The 21092-nt window shown below is 36.9% G+C and overlaps 1 protein-coding gene across 2 annotated transcripts in view; it reads left to right on the forward strand.

Moving 5' to 3' along the window:
• Positions 1-1940: 1940 nt before the first annotated feature.
• Positions 1941-21092, forward strand: part of TTC21B (tetratricopeptide repeat domain 21B) — a 34029-nt gene continuing 14877 nt past the window's right edge. Inside the window, exons 1-19 of one of the 2 annotated variants that reach the window (XM_054277929.1) lie at positions 1941-2021; positions 2198-2327; positions 3197-3307; positions 4552-4718; positions 6863-6985; positions 8401-8558; positions 8953-9037; positions 10520-10618; positions 11208-11400; positions 12320-12417; positions 12919-13119; positions 14925-15054; positions 15550-15707; positions 16604-16828; positions 17561-17799; positions 18097-18169; positions 18542-18652; positions 19006-19144; positions 20665-20771. In XM_054277929.1, coding sequence (XP_054133904.1) covers positions 1941-2021; positions 2198-2327; positions 3197-3307; positions 4552-4718; positions 6863-6985; positions 8401-8558; positions 8953-9037; positions 10520-10618; positions 11208-11400; positions 12320-12417; positions 12919-13119; positions 14925-15054; positions 15550-15707; positions 16604-16828; positions 17561-17799; positions 18097-18169; positions 18542-18652; positions 19006-19144; positions 20665-20771 — 2628 coding nt within the window. Of the gene's footprint in view, positions 2022-2197; positions 2328-3196; positions 3308-4514; positions 4719-6862; positions 6986-8400; positions 8559-8952; positions 9038-10519; positions 10619-11207; positions 11401-12319; positions 12418-12918; positions 13120-14924; positions 15055-15549; positions 15708-16603; positions 16829-17560; positions 17800-18096; positions 18170-18541; positions 18653-19005; positions 19145-20664; positions 20772-21092 lie in introns of those variants that run through there. The other variant, XM_054277930.1, reaches the window with a different exon arrangement.

Consider the following 21092-nt stretch of genomic DNA (forward strand, 5'->3'; position numbering starts at 1 on the left):
CGTTTCTTTTGTATTTATTATCTGATATTAACATAAAGAAGGGGAGGCTTTTAAACCGCAGAATGAGAGGATACTGAAAACCTCTACAGCAGCTATACTGTTCTTCCATGTAAGAAAATCCTTGGGATTTGCTTGTTAGTCACTAATTAGGAATTTCTTACTTTGTTAGTCACTAATTAGGAGTTTATTACTTGAAGTGTGTTAGACAGTGAGCACGATGCTCCTGCCTGTATCGGTAGCTCTGCCCTGAGTGACTCCATGCAGTAGCTCCATGCAGTGGGTGCACAGCCACCCATACCAGAGCTGCCCTCAGGGTCTCCCAGGAGGCTCTGAGCGCTCACAGGAATGAGAACTGAGCATTCAAGAGTTTGCAAAGACAAAATGAGGACAGAAAAAATGAGGACTAGATCCATGACATTTCCCAGCTTGGGTTGAGAGCCAGTTTATTCTTGCTGGGTGCTGTTCACAAACAGGCTACAGATCATCTCACATGTGAGTGCATTTATGAAAAAGATGAAATGGTGAAATGGTGTTGGGATGAATACATCATTGGTCTTTTCCTCAGGAATTTTAAAAATCACTCTGGAAGCACCCCATTCCTAGAAGCAACCGGATACCAACAGGGGAAAACCAAATGCATCTGGAAAGTGGGCCTGTTCCTTATTCTTTATCAATTGCTTCAGTGAATTTCTCAAAATATTCGTTTCACATGTTTACATAATTTTATATTGCATTTCCCTACAACTTACAATGAAAACAATCACAGATGAATACTGAACTTCACATGAAACCAGTTGATGAGCAGCTGTAGTCTGTATGCTTGCTTAGTGGCTAATACAGAAATAAAATTTCACAGAATTTTCCCTGACATTCATCAAAAATTTTTCAAGAGAGGGAAATTTTTCTCTGTAAAATTGTTGTGAAATACATTATGAAAAAAGAGGTCTACAGCTTTGATTCAAAATACCTAAGTATCAAAATGAAAAGATAAGTATTTTCAGATTAATATGTGGACAGGATATGTCTTAAATGGTTACCTTAAAAAGTATGTAAAAACTCCCAATTTGTTTCTCATACCTCTAATAGATTTTAAACATTACAGAATCCTAAATGGTCCTTCAAAACAAAACAAGCAGAGCTTAAACACAGCAGGAAAAACAGAGGATTGTCTTGGCCAACAAGGAAAGCTAAGAATGCTCATTGCATAGTACTTCTTTGGCACCTTCCTGATGGAATGAGAGTTTGTGATACCTTCCTGACAGGATGAGAACTTGTGACAAAGGAACTGCACGTGTGATGGACTTGCTAGGAAAGGTCACTGAGCACACTCTGCCAGAAGAGCCAAGCCAAGCCTCTCCTACAAACTCCGCACAGGTTGGGTTCCGCTCCTTGTCCCTGGGGGCATCACTGCCGGCTTTCCTGGTGGACAGACTGCGCTCCCATTCCTTTGGAATGCTCTTTAGCATCCTCTCTTTCTGGTGTCTAGAAATTATGGCTGAGGGTGTTTCACTTCCAGAGGAAAACCCTAATTTTACTAGTTTTGCAAGTCTAATTCTCCAGGAGGAATGAAACGTGGAGTGGGTGTTTCTCTCTCTGATTTCACCTTATTGCTATTGTATTTCTAAGAGAAGTGCCACGTAACTTGAAGTGCTCAGCTACACTATGAAAGGTATGGAATGTGAGCCGCTTAGTCGTACGTTCAGCCACGAAAAGCAAGGACACAAACACATCCCCAAAGCGCCCGTTCGCCATCCCGGCTGCGAGCGCTCCCGAGGCACGGCCGCCTGCGCGCCGCCAGGGGGCGCCGAGGCGCCGGCAGCCTCCCTCCCGGCGCTGGCGCTGGCGCTGGCTCGGGCTCGGGCTCGGCCCGCGGCTCCCGCCCGCCGCCTTCCAGGAGTTTCTCTTCCCGTGTCTCTCCCGCCTCCTTCCCACCCAAGCCAATGGCAGGGCGCCGCCCTCACCCTTCCGGAGCCCCCCCGCAGTGGCGTCGGGTAGCGACGATGGACGCCGAGGTGCAGCAGGTGGGCGCCACCGCCGGCCCGGCGGAGGGAGCGGCTGGGAAGGAGGGAGGGATGGGAGCGGCCGGGGGTGCTGGGCGGGACGGCGGGCGGCCGGGACGGGGCAGTGGGCGCGGTGTGCCCGGGGCCGTCCCGGGGCGAAGCGTTGGCACCGGTGACCCGCGGCCGCTTCCCCCCAGGCGCTGCTCAATTACTACTGCCAGGAGGGGCTGTTCCAGCACGCCCGGGCCGCGGCGGACGAGGCGCTGGCACGGCTGGGCGCGGAGCCCGTGCTCCTCTTCTACCGGGCCTACGGCGCGCTGAGGGCAGGTAACGGGGCGGGCCGCGCCTCCCGGAACGCTGGGCTTCCTCGCCTCGCCTCCCAAAGCTCAGCCCTTAGTCCTCTGGGCGGGGAAAAGCGGTGTTGGGGAGTCTGAATGTGTGCCGTGTTGAGTGAATTACCCGTGTGTTAGCATCTGTCACCGCTCCTCCCCGTTTGAATGAAAGCGATTGTACCCGAGTGAGAAACACATATTGATCGGAAACTCACTAGTGTCTCCCAGCTAACAGCTCTTCCCTTCAAAGCAGCTGTGTTAGTTTTGTTGATCCTCTGTCTCAGGGAAAATGACAGCTAATACCTAGTGGGGGGATCTTTGAGTAAATTATACTGTTCTCTTCCTTAGTAACATGTATATTCCAAGGATGTCAGAAATATTAACAAGTAACCGAACATGGGGAGGGCTGAGACAAGTCTAGGAAGGTGTGCTGGTTTTGAGGGAGTGTGTCTGTTCCCAAGCTCTCAGATGTTTTTATGTAAGAATCTTGTCATTTTTCAAGATACTGGCTATTTTGCTGGTATTAAAATAGTCACACAAATAAGGTAAAAATACTGGTTATATAAAGAAACAAGAGCAAAAAGAGCTGCTCAATGCCCTGTATAAAACAAGAAATAGGATTTTCATCTTTATGACAGTTGGCAGAATTAGCACAGAATTAGTTGGCATAATCTCAATTTGCATTGAGATGCTATTTTCTTTCCTGTGTCTTGCACAAACAAGTGAAAGTGGATACATGCATAAGGAACAAAAGCATGGAAAAAAAAATAGAATGGAAAATTTAAGTCAGATTGATGTTTGATGATTATATTCTTTGTCTTGAGAAGTGTGATACCTTGTTCTGTGCTTTTTTTTTTTAACTAGGTGATGTCCAAGAAAGTATTCGACAGCTGGAGTCTATTAAAAACAAACCTGAGGTGTCACTTTGTACAATGATGGCTCTGATTTATGCCCATAAAAAGAGCCCTAATCCAGGTATGCCTATTAAGACATTCTGGTTCATGTTTTAGACAGCTCTGTGTGAAGGCCTGAGGGTTGCAGGCTAATTCTGCCTAAGTTAAAAAGGTTTACTCTGGCTTTGCATTTGACATAGGATCTAGTACTGAATTGAGTGATGCTTACCAGGATTGTAGACAAAATACCAAACCACTGAACTCTGAAGCATAATAGTGAATGTTAAAATAAAACAGATCCACACACAAAATCATACTTATCCACTGTGATGAAGAATCTTCGAAGGAAAAAAAAATTTGAATCAAGCTTCTTGTGATTGTTGTTCACTCATGTCTGATATTTGTAGTTTTCAGTCAACTTGAAAAGTCTTTAAAGCCATGCCATTTCTATCTTTTAAATTATTCTGACCATATAAATGGAGAAAATAATTTTGTGAGTTTTCGCATTCCTTTCTCCAGTCTAAAAGCTGTAACAATTTTGTTAGGAATTACATTCTCAAAATAAGAGCTGGTTTATCAGGTAGATTGAGTGGTTGTTAAATTATTGCTGCAGTATCTTTCTCACTATGGAGGTTTATAAGTGCTGCTGAGAGTTTGTTAAATAATTTAATGTGAAACAGCTCTGACTAATGGCATTCCTCTTATTCAAGTCCCTGAGGATTAATATTGCAGGACAGCAAAATTATCGTGGATCTCAAGACTCTCTGAGAGTGAGAGCCTTTCCCTCATTCATTAGGTGTGTCACCACTGTCACAGCAGCAGATCAGGTTGGCCAGGCAGCTTCTGCCTTTCCCAATGCCTGGCTGGGTCTGATCCCCTGGGTGTCCTGTAGGTCTGATCCCCTGGGTGTCCTGATCCCGTGGGTGTCCTGTAGGTCTGATCCCCTGGGTGTCCTGATCCCCTGGGTGGTGCTGTGTGATGGCACTCTGTAACCTGACCCATGACCTTCCCTGACACCAGGGTCAGGTTCACAGGCCTGTAGTTTCCCAGGTCTCCCTTCCTGCCCTTCTGGAGGACATCAAGCTGGCTAACCATCAGTCATCTGGGACTTCACCATTTCTGGGACCTCCGCATCAGCCCTGGTGTTGGGAACTCTTCTGCCTTTTCCATCTGCACCTGCTAAATATTACTGATTGGGTGGGGCTGTCTGCATGTTTATCAATGTGCAGTACAGAAGCAGTGTTTGCTCTGGAAACCCTTGGCTTACTTGCTCTTTTATAATATTTGAGAGGCTGTCAACAAGAGCTGTGAACAAAACCTTTTCAGATCGAGACGCTATTGTGGAGCTGGACGCCAGGCTGAAGGAGCAGCGCAAAGCAGCGGGACAGCAGGCTCTGTACTACGCTGGCCTGTTCTTGTGGCACCTTGGTCGTGAGGACAAGGCCCGGGAATACGTTGATAGAATGATCAGAGTTTCTGGTGGTGGTAAAGAGGTAACTGGTTCCTGCCTTTCTGTAATGTAAATGTTTATCAGGACAATGCATTCTCTGAAGCTAGACTTGTGGCATTAATGCTGTTTGGAGGTTATCCTGAACTATTTTTTGTGTTCTAGTACTTTCCTTCTTAACTGTCGTAAATTCATTTGACGCAGCTGAGTAAATTCCCATAGTTTTTTTTGTTAACTAATATTAATTTTCAGTTAGTAAATAATAAATAATGGCTTAATAAATGAAAATAAATCAGTAAATGGAAATAATATGCACTTAAGCCAGTATTGCTACTTGCTACCAAGCCTCATAATTCCTAGCAAAAAAATAAGCATGATAGTCTCACTAGAGGGAGACATCTGGATCTGAAGGCTCAAAAATACACAGAGCATTGGGAATATAAATTGTTAGCTGTTGTTAAAAGCAAAATTTGCCTAGGGTTTCACTGAAATAAGTGGTATATATAGCATTGTCTTTGGCACTTATATACAGACATTACAATTTATTAAAATCTTAAATCTCTAAAGAGGTTTCTGAAAACCTACTATGTTATTTTTTTTAAAGGAGGTATCAGCTTCAGTTCCAGGAGAGAAACATAAAAAATTTGGCTTATTTTTTGTAGTTAAAGATCTTTGAGACAGAGTTGTCAACATTGAATACATTATTTTACAGTAATATCAAACAAAAATGTTCTGTATGGTTCAGTTCAGTACATTGTTCAATTTGTAATTTTTAGTTTTATGTTTGATCTATTACAAGAGTTAGAAATCTGCAACTATTCTTCTAAATATTAGTTTCTGAAAATATGATTTAAGTAATGGCTTAGCTTTCAACCTAACAGTCATTAATAATTTAAATTGGTAGTTATTTTAAATAAGAACTAATTTATTGGCTAATTTATACTAATGTATAAATAACTTATATTAATGAAGAAATAAGGACCTCACAAAGCAATAATAATAATAATAGTAGTAGTATGGTAGTTCGTAAAAAGTCTAAGGATAGGTCATTTTGGTAAAACAGCAGTATTTATGACTTTGCTTATTGAAACAATAGTAGTTTGATTTTGTTTGCTTGTTTTTATTCTTACGAAAAATTGTTTGGATATGTTATTTAGTGTGAAATATTTCCAGCTGAAGTATTTAAAAATATTCAAAGCAATTATTTTTTTACAGACACATGCATAGAGAAGAATAAGTACATTAGTGTTTAAATAGATAGAATTTTTTTTAGAAGTCTGCTTATGATTAGCTCTGTTTCTAGTTTGGTAGTATGAAATTATGTTTAAATGTTTATATCTGATTTTTTGGGAGGTGGTTCAGTGTCTTTAAACTTGGTGAAATATAATTTGTTTAGTATACACTTATTTTGATAAGATAGTTTATGTATTCCTTGTATGGAAGTACAACACCTGCCTTTCTTTGAAAACATGTTGGAGTGTATAAAGTTCAGTCTCCATTGCATAACAAAATCATGACCCTGATTGTTAGCAATTACAAAATATGGCTCTTCTACTAACCTTTGACTTTTAAATATGCTTCAAAATAGATTTTATTTACTAAAGTTACAATTAATGTTTGGAACACATAAGAGAAATAAATTTCATTCATTATAAGTAGTAAGTTCTGCAGTGAAAATACACACTTCAACTTTCAATTGTTTAGGTGTTTTTTCTAATAATACTGAAAAATGTCAAGAGTTTTGCCTTGCACATAAAAGAATTTCTTTTAAATCAGAAAGTAGAAGAAAAACCTCAAGGTTCTCCCTTTTTGCAGCACTGTTATGTTTCTCAGTGTCTCATATAAACAAAATCTTAAGAAAACCTTGTGATGAAATGTTTGCAGAAAATATTCTGTCTAATGTAGTCATGTTTGTGAGGTTTTGTTCTGGCTGCTGAGTGTGTTAGACTTGTTAGGTGCCATTGGTGTTTTTTTCTAATTCTGTGAGTAAATATACTATTTGGTTAATTTAACTCTGGAATAAATTACCCAAGTGTTAGGTTATGCTAAAGACTGGTTATAATTATGCCTCTGAAGCACTTAAAATAAATACTCTTAAGTCCTCTATTTAGGTTATTTCTACTTATTGTATCTAGTGCAATTTTCTATTACCTAGTTGGCAAAGAATTCCAATTTGTATTTTGTTAACAGGGGTTAATTTTGAAGGCATGGCTTGATCTCACCTGTGGGAAAGAAACTCACATTAAAAAAGCTCTGAAATACTTTGATGAAGCACTACAGGAAGGCAATGATGTTTTTGCACTGCTTGGTAAAGTAAGTTTACTTCACTCTTTTAACTCTTCCCAAACGTCATCTTAGTCTTGTAGGTTGGAGAGATGCTGATAAGAGTAGTGCATAATGAGCTGGTCCAAGGAACAGAGGTACAGCTCAGACCCTGTAGGTACTTTCAGGTCCTTTAGACACCAGTGTGAAAAGAAAGGTATAGTTAAATTCAGTCAATCTAAATGTGTACTGTTGTTACGGATTTGCTATGCACATGAGAAAACTTTCTATTTATAGGTATAAAATGAGTTTCAAGTCACTTGAAAATGTAAAAGTGTGTAGTCCGTTCCTTTTTGCATAGGGACACCTGTGCACATTACAGAATTGCTGTGTGCCAAAAGGCAATATTTAAACACTGTAGTGTAATTTTTTGAATATTATCAACACTCTTTGTAAGTTGTCATTAGTCTGTTTTGTGTGTTCATTTGTGTTCATGTAATCATCATTGATTATATTTCATTAAAGGAGTGGCATGAATTGTTTTCTTTACACACCACAGACATTGTTACTCATTAACATGATGTTTGTTTAGTATTCCAAAGCTAAATGCAGAAAAATTCTTCAATGAGTATTAGAAGACTGAAGTTAGGAGAGTGTGCACAATGGTATTTGGTTAGGTGTGTGTGCTTGGCTGCATGTGGACCATTGAATTAAATTAAGAGTATATATCAAATGTAGTTACTTAGTAATTAGGGTTTAGACAGACATGAACCTCCCTAGGGCTTAAAAATGAACTCTAAAAATCTGTGTTTGCATAATTTCTGTCTTAAAAGATGAAATAAAACAGCACACATACAGTCACCTGGAATCTGGTAAGTAAATTCAAAGCATCAAAGTAAAATGGGGTTTAAATCCTAAATTTATTTCTACTGGAATTAATTTGAAGCCTCTGATTTTTTTACTTCTGAAAGTTTTGTGTTTGGAATACTCTGTAAATTGCATTGCAGTTAGAAAATTGTTAAATCTGGCAACAACAGTAGTTACCTGCTGAGAGTGGGTTTTTGCATGGTACGTGCCTCAGAGCTTGAAAAAATGTTCATCAGTGGGTTGTGTTGAATATCCTAAAATTGTGGGATACTTCATACAAAGGTATTTGAAACCTAATGAAGCAATTTTACTCTTCAGCTGCATCTGTCTTTTTCTTGCTTACAACGACTAGTAACTTGTCAATATTGCAGTTACCTTTGTTACGGAGCACTTACCAAACACCAGGCTTTACACATCATCCTTTGCTATTTGATTGTTGCAATATGTCTAGTTGTGGTTGATACTCAGGTAAAACTATTACTTCAGGAAAGAGCTCTTTCTCTCTAGCTCTTTTTCCTGGTTTCTGTATGAAAGAATTTCTGAATCTTCTCACCTGTGTGAGTACAGGCTCTTGATATGGCTTCTCTTCCTCCCATTAGGCACAGTATTTTGAGGTCCGACAGAATTACTCAGGAGCTCTGGATATTGTGAACCAGATCATTGCAAACTTCCCAAACTTCATTCCTGCTTTCATAAAGAAAATGAAGCTACAACTTGCCTTGCAGGACTGGGAGCAGACAATTGAAACAGCACATAGGTTGAGTATGAAGTAGCACACCACTAAGTTCTTTTCTTGCCATGTTTACACCCAAAGGACACTTTGAAACAAGAGCAGATAGGTTTCTATTCATTGTTAATGAATCTGCATTAGTTGCATCAGTTTTTTAAAAATAAATTTCCAGTAAATAAAGTTTTATTAAAAACCAGCCTTGCAATTCCGTGAGGATGGTACATCAATATGTGAATCCATTCTGGATGGAAGAGGATCTTTCTTGAGCTAAGCATGAAATAAGAGCTGTCCTTTCAGTTGATATCCATGATGTAAAATGGCTGTAAAATACAAGTTTTCCTATTCCTGTTTTCGGATAAAAGAGATGATTGAGCAAGTGTTTGGTTTGGTTTCTTTACATTCACCTTTTGTTTGGTTTTAGACTATTGCAGAAAGATCCCCTCAATTTAGAAGCCATAAGAATGGAGGCCCTGCATCATCTGTGCAGGGGAGGAAATATATCTGAGGTGAGTTTTTTTATGAGCAGAATGGTGAGCACAACATAATGCATGTGGCATCTAGTCCCTACAAAGGCTGTCCTCTTTATGTATTCTCCTCATACACTTTGGCTGGTCCTGTGCTGCACTAATCTGCAGGAGATAGGTTCATTCACCTGGTCTCATTTGAGTGGCTACTCTAGGTTATTGCTGTGGTGTTTTCTGGATGCAAAGGAAGAGATAATTTTTAACCTTCATCTTTCCAGAGAACAGGTGTCAAGTCAAACAGAAATCTGATCTGGATACCTGACTGAATCATGTTGATTTGAGTCATCAAAGTGATGTTTTTTGTATAAATGCTCTTTTGATAAATTCATAAGTTGTTGTAAGCCTTTCATTATTTTAAAATATTCTATTAATTGACATAAGGGAAATTATGAGGTCTTGTAGTGATAGATTTTTGCAAACAGGTCGTAGTTTTTACACCAGTGTTTTGTTCACAATTTTTTCACAATTATTGTGGGGTTTTTTCAGCTCTAAGCATTCTGTGCTATTTTTCCTTCTATTCCCAAGATCCATATTCTTGCACAGGGCTATACACATGTATTTTGTATGTACAGCACTTGTGCCATTTTTCAAGAAGTTCTAAAATAGCTGATCTAAATTGTCACCAAAAATTCATTCTGTATTTTTCCTCATCATGCAAAAACTGGTAAAATTTAGGTGGAAAGATAGCAAAAAAATAAAGTGTTTTCATTGTGATGTAGGTATTTTCAAGTTGTAGAAGAAAAGGTATTTATGTTGCTTAACACATTTTAGTTATTGCAAAGAACTCAGTCATTAGACTCCTTACAATCAAATTTAAGTCTTGTGCACAGTCATGGGAAATACAAAGAAGTAGTAAGAATTGCTGACTCCAGTTGAAGGCATCCAGGAGGGAGCCTTGCTGGACATAGTAGAGTGTTAACTAAAGATTCTGGAGTAAAATGTCACATGTGACTGAGAGCCATGTCTAGGGATAAATTTCAAAGCCTGTTAGATTTACACATTTCATATTAAAAAACCCTGAGTACCCTATTATTGTATGTCCAAAAAATCCCCTTAGGTGTTTTGAGGAAGTTACATTAAAAGTCTGAGCACTTGGAAGTGCTTTGCTTTTGAGCATGTGTGTCTGTATCACACTGAAGCCCAAACAGGATTCACAGATCAAATTCCTCAGACTATCTTGCTTTGTGGGACTCCTCTGTTATACCAGACTTAGCCCAAGCCTTTCACCTTTTTACAGCATGGATGAAGGACACATGGTTTGCTTTATTGTCATTTACTATTCCAAAGTATTTGCATAGGAATTCTCAAGTCTAACTCAGCCTGAAAACCTCCAAATTTACATTTCAAGATATTAGTGCATAGTAAAAATGTGAGCAGTTAAGAGTGAAAACTATTTGATTGTCCTAATTTATTAATTCTTTCTATTACTTATTATATTAATTATATTATTCCTTTTTCTCCAAGGCTTCAGCAAGACTGGGAGACCTGATTAAAGCACTGGATAGATTAGAACCACGTAATTCTGAGCTATTCTGTAAAATGGCTTCAGCTTTCAGTAGAACAGTAAGTATGCTTTTTTTTTTTTCCTTAAGCAGCATCCAGCTGTCTATATATCCTGGTTTTCTTCTATTTTTTGGTAGGCAGATATTAAATATCCGCTAAAAAGTAGAAAATTGTGGACAATTGAAATAGGTTAACTCATGTAGGCTAGGTAACCACATTTTTCAAGTCTTATATTCAGCATGAATTACAATGTTTAAGCCGTCTCATTCCAAAAATGGTTTTACTCCTTGCTGTTAAGTGAGAAACAGTGAGAATACACTCAAATGTTTACCAGCCATCTTCTTACTGTATGAAACTGACAAGGTTAATCACGTAACCTTGAAAGTGAAGGTTTCTTTAATCTTTGTATTTATCAAAAGTTGCTATAAAGAATCACTCAAAGCAACTATTAGTTATTGTATGGTATTGTATATTTATGTTTGAATCCATCCCACGTTAATGTCACGGTTTTTATAGAATTACTGCAGGCTAATTTATTCTTACATGAGATGATGTTATCTCTACTGCTCTGGCTATATTCAGTGTGTTTGTCTAATTGAATCCAGAACTTAAGAAAAGCTTAAGGCTTAAAGATTGTTCTTACCATTAGTGTGGCCGGAACCAGCTCATCCTTCAGCACACACAGACCTTAGTACAAAGAGCATTTGATTTGGCATCTGACAATGCAGAATTTGCTACTGAACTTGGCTACCAAATGATCTTACAAGGGAAAGTGAAAGAAGCTCAAAAATGGTACAAGACTGCTATGACACTTGATGAAACAAGTGTTTGTGCACTAACTGGTAAGGTCTTACACTTCCTTTTGGTTTTTACTAGACAATGTTTTTTGGTGAAATTTTCCTATTACTGGTACCAGGAAAATCCAGAGCTGTTAGAACAGGAGCACTGGGTTGTTTACTCAGATTCGTTGTGTGCTTTCTTCCTTGTGGCAACAGTGTCTCCTTACTGAATATGTCTTTTGGTCTTGTTTATTAAAAAATTAATCTTTTCTGTTCTAAATTAGAGCTCTCAAAGTAATAGTAGAACAGACATTTTGCTGTATTGTACTGACTTTATTATTTAATTTCTGTAGTACCAAAGAACTAGAGAACTCTTAGCCATTACAAAAATAAGAAAATCAATGGCATGATGGAACAAGCTGCCCATGTCCTTGTTTTGTCCAAATTAGCTTGAAAAACATAATCAAGTCAAAGCATCATACTTTAGATATGTGTTGCATCCAAAAAACTCCCACTTTATAGTAAGTCTCATATGTATCAAGAAAATGGAGAGTAAATATGTGATACTTGCCTGTCAGATTTTCCCCTGTATTTTTTTCCTCCTTGACTGTGCTATGGCCTTAAACAGTATTAAAACTTTAGATTGCAGGAATGGTTTGTGTGTGTGCTTGAGGTTGTTTTCCTTCTTGTACTTGTTCTGAATTTAGAAGCCAGACTTTATTGTGTTTCTGCTTAGTCTAGAACCAGTTGAAGATTGATACATTAATATGCTATATAGCAGTTTGAAATGGTAAATCATGTATCACCTACCCTAGGTTTTTCTGAGTATGTAAAATTTGCATTACCATGAGTCTTGATCCATTGTTTCTTTTCCTGTCACTGCTTTATGAAGAGTTAGGAGAGGAAAAGTTAGTTCTGGAAAAGGAAGCATGTGCTTGACTAGGAGGATGAATTGGCAATAAAGTTTTTCCATGTGTTACAGGAATTATCCGTTGCCAGCTAATGCAAGGGCAATTAGAAGATGCAGAGCATCAGTTGGAGTTTCTTAATGAAATTCAGCAGTCCATTGGGAAATCTGGGGTAGGAGGCATCTTTCTTTACTGAGACACTTTGATTACAAGCTGAACTGTGGCCTTCTGTTACACCTTCTATATTTCAGTCACTTGAGTAGAGCATTCTTGATGGAGTACTGTTAAGTCTTTCAGTTTTTCTTTCTGTTTAAGTCAGTGTGTTGTTTAACTTGGCAACCAGGCTGTTTGCTTGCAGAGCAAAAACATCACTTTCTAGCTGTATTTCTTCTCTGAACATAATTTTGATATGTCAGGGAGGGAAAAAATATTAATTATTTCCAGGATTTTTTGATCAGACAAATGTAAAGGTTCTTGCACAAATTAAAGGAATGAATTGATAGAATAATCATCAAGTGTCCTTTACAACATGCTAAATGTCTTAGAGTACCCCTAAATATAAAGAAGAAACGGCTAACATTAATAATTATGTAGTATTACATGAGTAACAGATGAATGTATCTGGAATATGCAGAACGTTTGAGGGTTTGTGTTTGTTTTTTCTTTTCTGTAGGAATTATCTTTCCTGCATGCAGTCCTAGCTATGAAAAAACATAAGAGACAAGAAGAGATTTTTGCTTTATTGAATGATGTTCTGGATACTCACTTTTCATCTTTGCATGGATTTCCTCTTGGTGTGGAATATTTTGAAAAACTAAACCCTGATTTCTTGCTAGAAATTATTAGAGAATATCTTAATTTTTGTCCAGCACAGGTAAGCACCTGTAGATTGCATCTGTCTAAGAATGGGAATTTTTCATTTTGAGAACAGTTAATCATGAAGCAAAAAAATAGAAAATTTTCCCTTTTAAAATGTGAATTTATTTGAAGTAAGAATATGGTTTGGGATATTACACCACTTTTTAGTCAAAGTAATGATAAAAATAGGCATTTTGTGATGTGAGCAAGTGGCAGTAATGACACCTGAGGAAACTTGGGATATTTATTCAATGCATTCTGTGTGTGTAGTTGCACTCTCTTAGTATCTCTTAGGAAAGTGTAATGACACAGTGACTAGAGCTATCACATTATGAAACTAGGATGTTCACACTGACGACCCTGTCCATGAAATATTTTTGTTGGCTTAGGATATTTTTTCAATAGATGTAAATTCTTTCTTTTGCATGTTGGTAAAAATCAGTGGAATAGTGCCTCTTTATATTATTGTTTATTCCAGTGAAAAATCTCACTTACTTAGGTGGCTTAATTTTCTGTGGCTCAATTTGTGTGCTCTAGTTTTAGCAACAAAGGCATGTAGAACTTAATAAATTGAATGGGGATCTGACATCTTTAAAGCAGAAGAAACACATTAAAAGTTTCTTTAAATAGTGCCTTCCTTAAACAGAGTATTCTTCTGAAATAGCTGGGAGCTGACTTCTGTTATCTGTCATTATTTCTAGCCTAGTTATAGAACTTTTCCATAAATATGTTTATGTAGAGTTTTATAATCTTAACAGGAAAACAAGTAGTTTTCCATTGTTGTGAGCTGTCTCACCATCTATAAGAAAATGACAATATTTGAAAGTCTAAAACATCAGTAGCAGTGACATTTTCATGTTACAGATGGTCATGATAGGAGGTGACATTCTGTGATGTTATGCTCTTATCTGAAGATTTCCCTGGGATATGTTCCAGAAATACTGAACAGCAATGATGGTTTTTAGTTTGGAGTTAAAACTGCTTTTCTGCATTTTTGTCCATAGAAAGGTTTTCAGAAGAAAAGACAGGCTTTCGCTGAAGTTTCCTTTATCTCTTTATTGCAAAAAAAGGACCACAGGTGTTTGAAAGTGTGGAGTTAGCTAGTTGGTGGAGGCTTCCATTTTGGTTTTGGGTCCTGTGAAAATACTATTTGTGAACAGAGTGATGCTTAGGACAGAATGTGAGCAGAATGACCTTTTCCTTTTTTTATGTATAAACCAGCAATTGGCTAAAGTAATAGAGGGAAAGGATTAATGTTTCTGATAAAGAGCAATTGAAACATGGTATATTGTACTGGCAGTTTGCATGGGAGCAGCTGTTTTTCAGCTTGTGTTTTCAGTTTGTTGGTAGCAGTATGAATATGTTCTTTGGTATGGGATGAGGGTAGGCATGACAGGAGCAGAACCTTTTCTTCTCAACCTTCTCATCATTTGTTCCAACTTCAGCTTTGTTGAAATTTAATTCATGGTAATGCTATGTTGGCCTGGTAATTCAGAATGTGTAACCAAGTATTTATGGCCTGACTCTTCTGTGTATGTCAGGTCTAAACTGTTTAATTGTCTTGAAGTCTGAGACTGTCTTGTGTTCCTGCTGATATCAAGAAGTTGCCCCATTAAATTTCAAATGTTTTTTATATTTCTTCTCAACAACAGCTGCATTGCCTGAAGGAAATGGCAAGGCTTTGCTAATGCTTATTGGAGTTGAAAGTGAAGCTCAGACTTAAAATGAAATGTAAATCAAAACCCTGTTGACTCAAATGCTGGTTTTTGTTAGCTTGTTGTCCTTCTTTTTTTATTACTTACTTGGTATTTTTGCTCCTAGCCTGCAAGTCCTGGGCAGTCTCCTTCACCACTTCTCAAGCACTGTGCTTCAGTTCTTGAAACTGTTGTAAAAACTGTGCCTGGTCTTCAACAAGCTGTCTTTTTATTTGCAAAAGTGAAGTACTTGTCAGGTAATAGTTATATGAATAGGTAGTTAACTACCTCCTTAGTTTATTTAATATAAAAAATTAATTTCACACCTGTAAATAATAATGAATATTTTTCTTTCACTGCAGAATACTATATAACAATTAAGTGAAGAACATTTGCTCTTCATTTCTTTGCCTTTTATATGAGAGTATCTTAATTTTACAGACCTATAAATAAGTATTATTTATCTACTGTTTCCCAAAAAGTTAATTTATTGGATGATTTACAGAGGGAGCAATACCATACCTTTGACCTGCTTTTGATTTCATGTCATAACCTTAGAATGCTTTGTATATGAGTTTATTCACTGGATGCTGACATTTATTTTAAAAAAAAGGCAAATAAAAATGCTATGTATATAACATATATATTTTATATATATATATATATATATATATATATATATATATATATATATATATATATATATAAAATCAACTGCTTTTTCACTTTCCCTTCCTTTCCCCACTTCCTAGGGGATATTGAAGCAGCCCATAGTAATTTATATTACTGTCTGGAAAGGAACCCCTCTTATGCAGAGGCACATTTACTGATGGCCCAGGTGTATTTGGCTCAAAACAATATCAAGCTATGTTCTCAGTCCTTGGAACTTTGTCTAAGCCATAATTTTGAGGTAAGTTTAACAAAGGAACGAAACAATTTTATTCAGTCAGTCATCTGAAGTTGTATGTTTTTGTATATAATAGTTTTCAACTGAACTTTTTATAATTCTTCTGCTACAAATTTAATATCTAAATGTTTATATGAGTGTGATATCTGAATATTTATCAAATAAATGACCATGAAGGCAAAACTAACACCTCACAAGTCACATTTCATGGGTCTTACACATTACAGTATGGGATTTTTGATTTGTTGTCATGTAGGATTAGCAGAGAGTTGGGAACACAGTACACACACACACACACCCCCCCCACTCATTAGGTCTGAGTTGTGCCCAAGTGTCTTGAGACAACTTAGCTGGAAGCTGCCATTTCTTTGCAAGCATGTCCCATCTTAGTTCCTTTCTCCAAGTGATACCTGAAAGCTGAAGATTTATATCTAATTAGCTACCTAACTGAGGTCCTTGCCATTTCACAGAGCTGTATTTCTCTTACAGACTTTTTGTTTCATGTGAAGAATGGAATGCAGGACTTGTGCCAAATAATGATTGTTTATTTCCTCTAATTAATAGCCTGGTGAAGTGTGCATGCAGCAATGTGGGAGACATTCAGAATACCTTAAAACTCAGTCTAGTTTAAAATAAAGCAGTGATTAATGTTGTTCTGTCCCAAAGCCTCATCCCTTGTAATAGTTTCTTTGTACTTAAAAAACTTACTAAATTACTAGTTTGCGTACTCTTCACAATTCTTATAATTTTGTAAGTAAATTTCTGAAATTGAATTTGTGTATATTTGGAGGAAAAAAAGAAACCAAAGTTTCTTTCCAAAGTCAAAACAATCTTGCAAGGGGTTTGAATACTTTACATCAAGTAAAACTTGGAAACTCTTTATCTTGTTCTTTTTTAAGGTGAGAGAACATCCTATGTATCACTTAATTAAGGCCCAAACCCAAAAGAAGGTGGGAGAAATATCAGAAGCTATTAAAACCTTACAGATGGCAAGGAATTTGCCTGGAATGAGAAAGCCTATAGCTTCCTCAAAAACAAAAGGAAAAAGTATTGAAATTGATGCAAGTGATCGTGTGTCTGTGTTCCTAGAGTTGGTAGAAGCTCATCGCTTGAATGGAGAGCCGGTAAGATGGCAAACCTGCTAAAATACTAAACACACCTGAAAACAATTCCCTCTTCCCATTCCCAATTCTATTAGTTCAGAATAGAAAACCACTTCTTTTACCAAGAGGATTTGCTTAGTAAAACTTCCAGCATGTGAATATCTGATTTGAGAACTTCAGTACCTTAAATTGTACAGAGCAAAGAAAAACAAACAGTTTACAGGTGTTCAATTTTGAGACTCCAAAAACCATTTCATACTGTTGATGTTCATTTGCTGGGATGTAGATCCCTGTTTTGTTGTCAGAATGCTATTCAGCAGTAGTTTTGGATCATGTCCCTATCTTTGTGTAGCAGCAGCCCTACTATCAGCTGTGTCTGGATAAGCAATAGGACACTACCTATGTATAAGACTGTAAGAGAAGCCATACAGTCCTGTGGTTTGGAGGCCAGCCTGCTCAAAGCAGGACCTGTAGGAGCAAGGTGCTAAATGCATTCTCTAGCTGAAGTTTGAGCATGTACTTGTTTATATGCAACACAAATGTAATTTTCTTTACTAAAACTTCTTTTAGGAGTCTGTATCACAGGAGTTTTATTTAAAAAAATCAAAAAATACTATGGTCAAACAAGTGGATATTATGGTTTGTGGTTTTTTTGATTGGTTTGCATAATGCCCATAAATGCTAATAATGTCTTTATTTTTGGCTGTTCAATGACAGGAACAAAATTAATTCTATTCTTTTTATTATTTGCAGCATGAAGCTGCTATAGTCATCCAAGACGCCATGAATGAATTTTCTGGAACACCCGAGGAGCTAAGGCTTGTGATTGCAAATGCAGATCTGGCAATTGCTCAAGGAGATGTGAAACATGCCTTGACTATGCTCCGAAATATTACACCTGAACAGCCTTACTTTGTACAAGCTAAAGAAAAAATGGCAGATATTTATCTTCAGTACAGGAAAGATAAGAAGTTGTATGCTGCCTGCTATAGGTAGAAGTTTGTGCTGTGCATAGTTGTCTAGATGTTTACTGATAGCATGGTGAACTCATTTTTTCTTCCTACTGCAAGAAGGGAGAAATATTTAGTGGCATTAACTCATTGGAGCAAATGTGGTAACTTTTAAAATGATAATTAGTAGTCTTACTTTGAAAAGATATTTCAGATTTTGTTTTTTGTTTATTTTGAGAAATAAAATCTGCAGAGGATAAAATTGCTGTGCCCTTCTCTTGTTAAGATACCAGTATTGACATGTTAAATACTAAACTAGTTTTTGTCTTCTGTTTCCAGTGACCTAGTAGAAAAACTGCCAAGTGCTCATACTTTTCTTCTTCTTGGTGATGCATACATGAATATTCAAGAGGTGAGTGCTTTCTAGAGATGAATAGAATATTTGAGTAGTTTGTTGACTTTGTCTAGTTGAAACATTGTGGCATGCTGACTTTTATTGATTGATATTTGTCAAACAGAAACTGCTGTAGGATAGAAAACAATAAATATTGACTATGAGTAGCTGTTTAAATTTAAAACTGTTGAAAATACATTTCTTATAAAAGCTTACTGGCTGAAAGTCAAGGAGGAAATGTTTTCTAGAGCATCGCTGCCTCTTCTCTCAGAAGTATTGTAGCTTATGAACCAGTACTGGAGTTCCTGGAGTTGTTACCAGATTTTGTTTTCTTCATACTCCTTTTATCTTAATCTTTGACTTATATGTGTTTATACTTTACTGTTACAGCCTGATGAAGCCATAGAAGCCTACGAGCAGGCCTTGAAGAAAAATCCGAAAGATCCATCTTTAGCAAGTAAAATTGGAAAAGCCCTAATCAAAACACATAACTACTCAAAGGTATTCTATAATTAACATATTAGGTTAGTTGAGTACTGTTTCGGCATGTGGGCTTTGCTTGGGTAAAAATACTACATTTCAGAGTGCTAAAACAGATATTTTGTCCTGAAAGTAAGTTCTTAAATTCCCTTCAGATCATCTGGCCAAAGGCACAGTTGGTAGATCCACACATTAGTGGATTCTAATCTGTTGAATTGTAATTCTGGTGACTTGCAGTGGGTTTGGGCCTGCACTGAAACCCATGTCTTATTACTTCTCCATTGAAAAAAAAGTAAAGCAACATGTCATTGAATACCTAAGCAATAAGGTTGTTGTCTTTAAATTATACACAAATTTTTGCTTCTTTCTTCAAGGCAATCAGTTACTACGAGGCTGCAGTGAGAAGTGGTCAACAGAACTTCCTTTGCTATGATTTGGCTGAGCTTTTAATGAAACTGAAGCAGTATGAACAGGCAGAAAAAATACTTCAGCAAGCTTTAGATCATGACCCTGGTAGGACTGTTATTAATTCACAGGAAGACATACAATTTCTTTAACTGTTATTTGTGTGTTCTGCATGACTCTAAGGAGTAAATGAGTTTATGGGCACTTTTTCCCCGAGGTTTAATTACATTTATTAACCTTTGTGGCTGTCTGAATAGAGAAGCAGTATTACTAGTAGTCCATTCTAGAAGGTTTTCTTATGTCACTATGTCACTTTCATGCTTTGCAGGGGCGTGTTGGTTTTCCATCTTACCTACTTCTTGCTGAAAAAGTTCTCTGATTTAATGTTTTATTACTTCTTACTGAAAAAGTCCTCTGATTTAACATTGTATTCCTGTCCTAGTTAAGCCATTGAGGATCTGGCTAATTTAATAGTCATGCTCAAGACAGCTTGATTTTCCTTGTGTGGAAAAATTATAAGCAGTAAATACAGTTTGACCCTGTAGTTTAAAATCTTATCTTCTGTCTTAAAATGAATCAATTTTTTTTAATGTCTTTTTTATTGTTTTGATAAATACACATTCTTTGAGAGAAAAATGTTTAGGAAAACTGTTTTGGCTGATTTGGAAAATTATTGAATGATGTAATAATTTTTTTTGGAAATGCTAGAATATCCTTTGTGGAAAAAAATGAATTTTAGGAAATACACTGAAGGGAATGATCCTACATGGTCTAAGTTACACAGTCTGATCTCTGATGTAAAATAGCATGTCAAAATTACAGCCCTTGAAGACCAGTTTTCTGATAGAATATAGCTCTAGAAAATCCTTAATTTTAATAAAGATAAAACAAAATTTTTGGTGGTGTCTGTATTTTAATGTGGAACTGTGCTCAAGATACTGCTTTGGCAGTAGTGTAAAATAAATTTAAGCCAGGGAAGGCTTGAATTCTTCAAATACTAATTGATTTTTTATTTTATATATATTTATTTTAACCATATTTTATGTATATTTATTTTAACCATTATTCAAAAGCAGCCTGCTGCTTTTAAGTAGATACTGAAATATTTCTTTTATTGAATTCATGTCTATTCCAGACTCTAGCAAACGAAGCATAGTTTGAGGTCTGGCTAGAAATTTCATTGACGAGTCTCGTACTTTTTGCATGTAGAGTAGCACATGATATCAATTTGGACATTTTTTGTTGACTTTTAGGAGGATTTAGACAAGAAGTGTCAGGAATGGCTTTATTTCCTGTCCACTTACATCAGAATATTTTCTGTCATGTCCCTGAAAATGCTAATAGACCAGAAAGTCAAATTATTTTTTTTTATTCTGTTTGCATCTTTCAGTATCTTTGGCCTTAAATCTCATTTGTTTGTAGTCTGTAAAGTTTACCCTGCTTACTTGTCAACATACTCTGCCCACCAGCAACGCACCAAGTCGGATCACAATTATAAATAAGTAAGATGGAGCTGTGAATTTTTCATGTAAGCTCTTTACTGGAGGATGTGATGAGTTTCTATTTCCTTTGACTTTACTGGGATCAGCTCCTTCAAGAATAATATTTGTTTAATGTCATTCTTACAGTTAATGAATTGTCTTCTTTGATGGAAGATGTACGTTACCAGGTACTTCTGGCAAAAATTTACAGCAAAATGGAGAGGATTGACAGAGCTATAGTTTCATTACAGCAGGTAATGAGGAAAATCAAAAATACCTGTGAAACTTGCAATATCCTCATGTTTACCTCTGGTTTCACCTTTGTGCCATGTTCAAACCATAATATCCATGTGAATGTGGAAAATCAGTGTATGCTGGGGATAAAGCACCAGTGACTGCTGTGAAATGTGAAGTACAAAAGGTGTTACACAGTCTGAGCTTTTTTGCAAGCAATGCTATCTGAATTTTAGATCAGAATGCAGTTTTTTACTGCAAGCCTGCAGTCTTACTTTGCCTTCATTTGTGTGTGGAGCATAGTTTTAGCATATCAGGTGAAAATGAAATTGGCCATGAGG

Source organism: Melozone crissalis, unplaced genomic scaffold (genome assembly GCF_028551555.1).
Source record: "Melozone crissalis strain CALT ecotype California unplaced genomic scaffold, PUWL_Pcris_2 ptg000023l_1, whole genome shotgun sequence".
Lineage (NCBI taxonomy): Eukaryota > Metazoa > Chordata > Aves > Passeriformes > Passerellidae > Melozone > Melozone crissalis.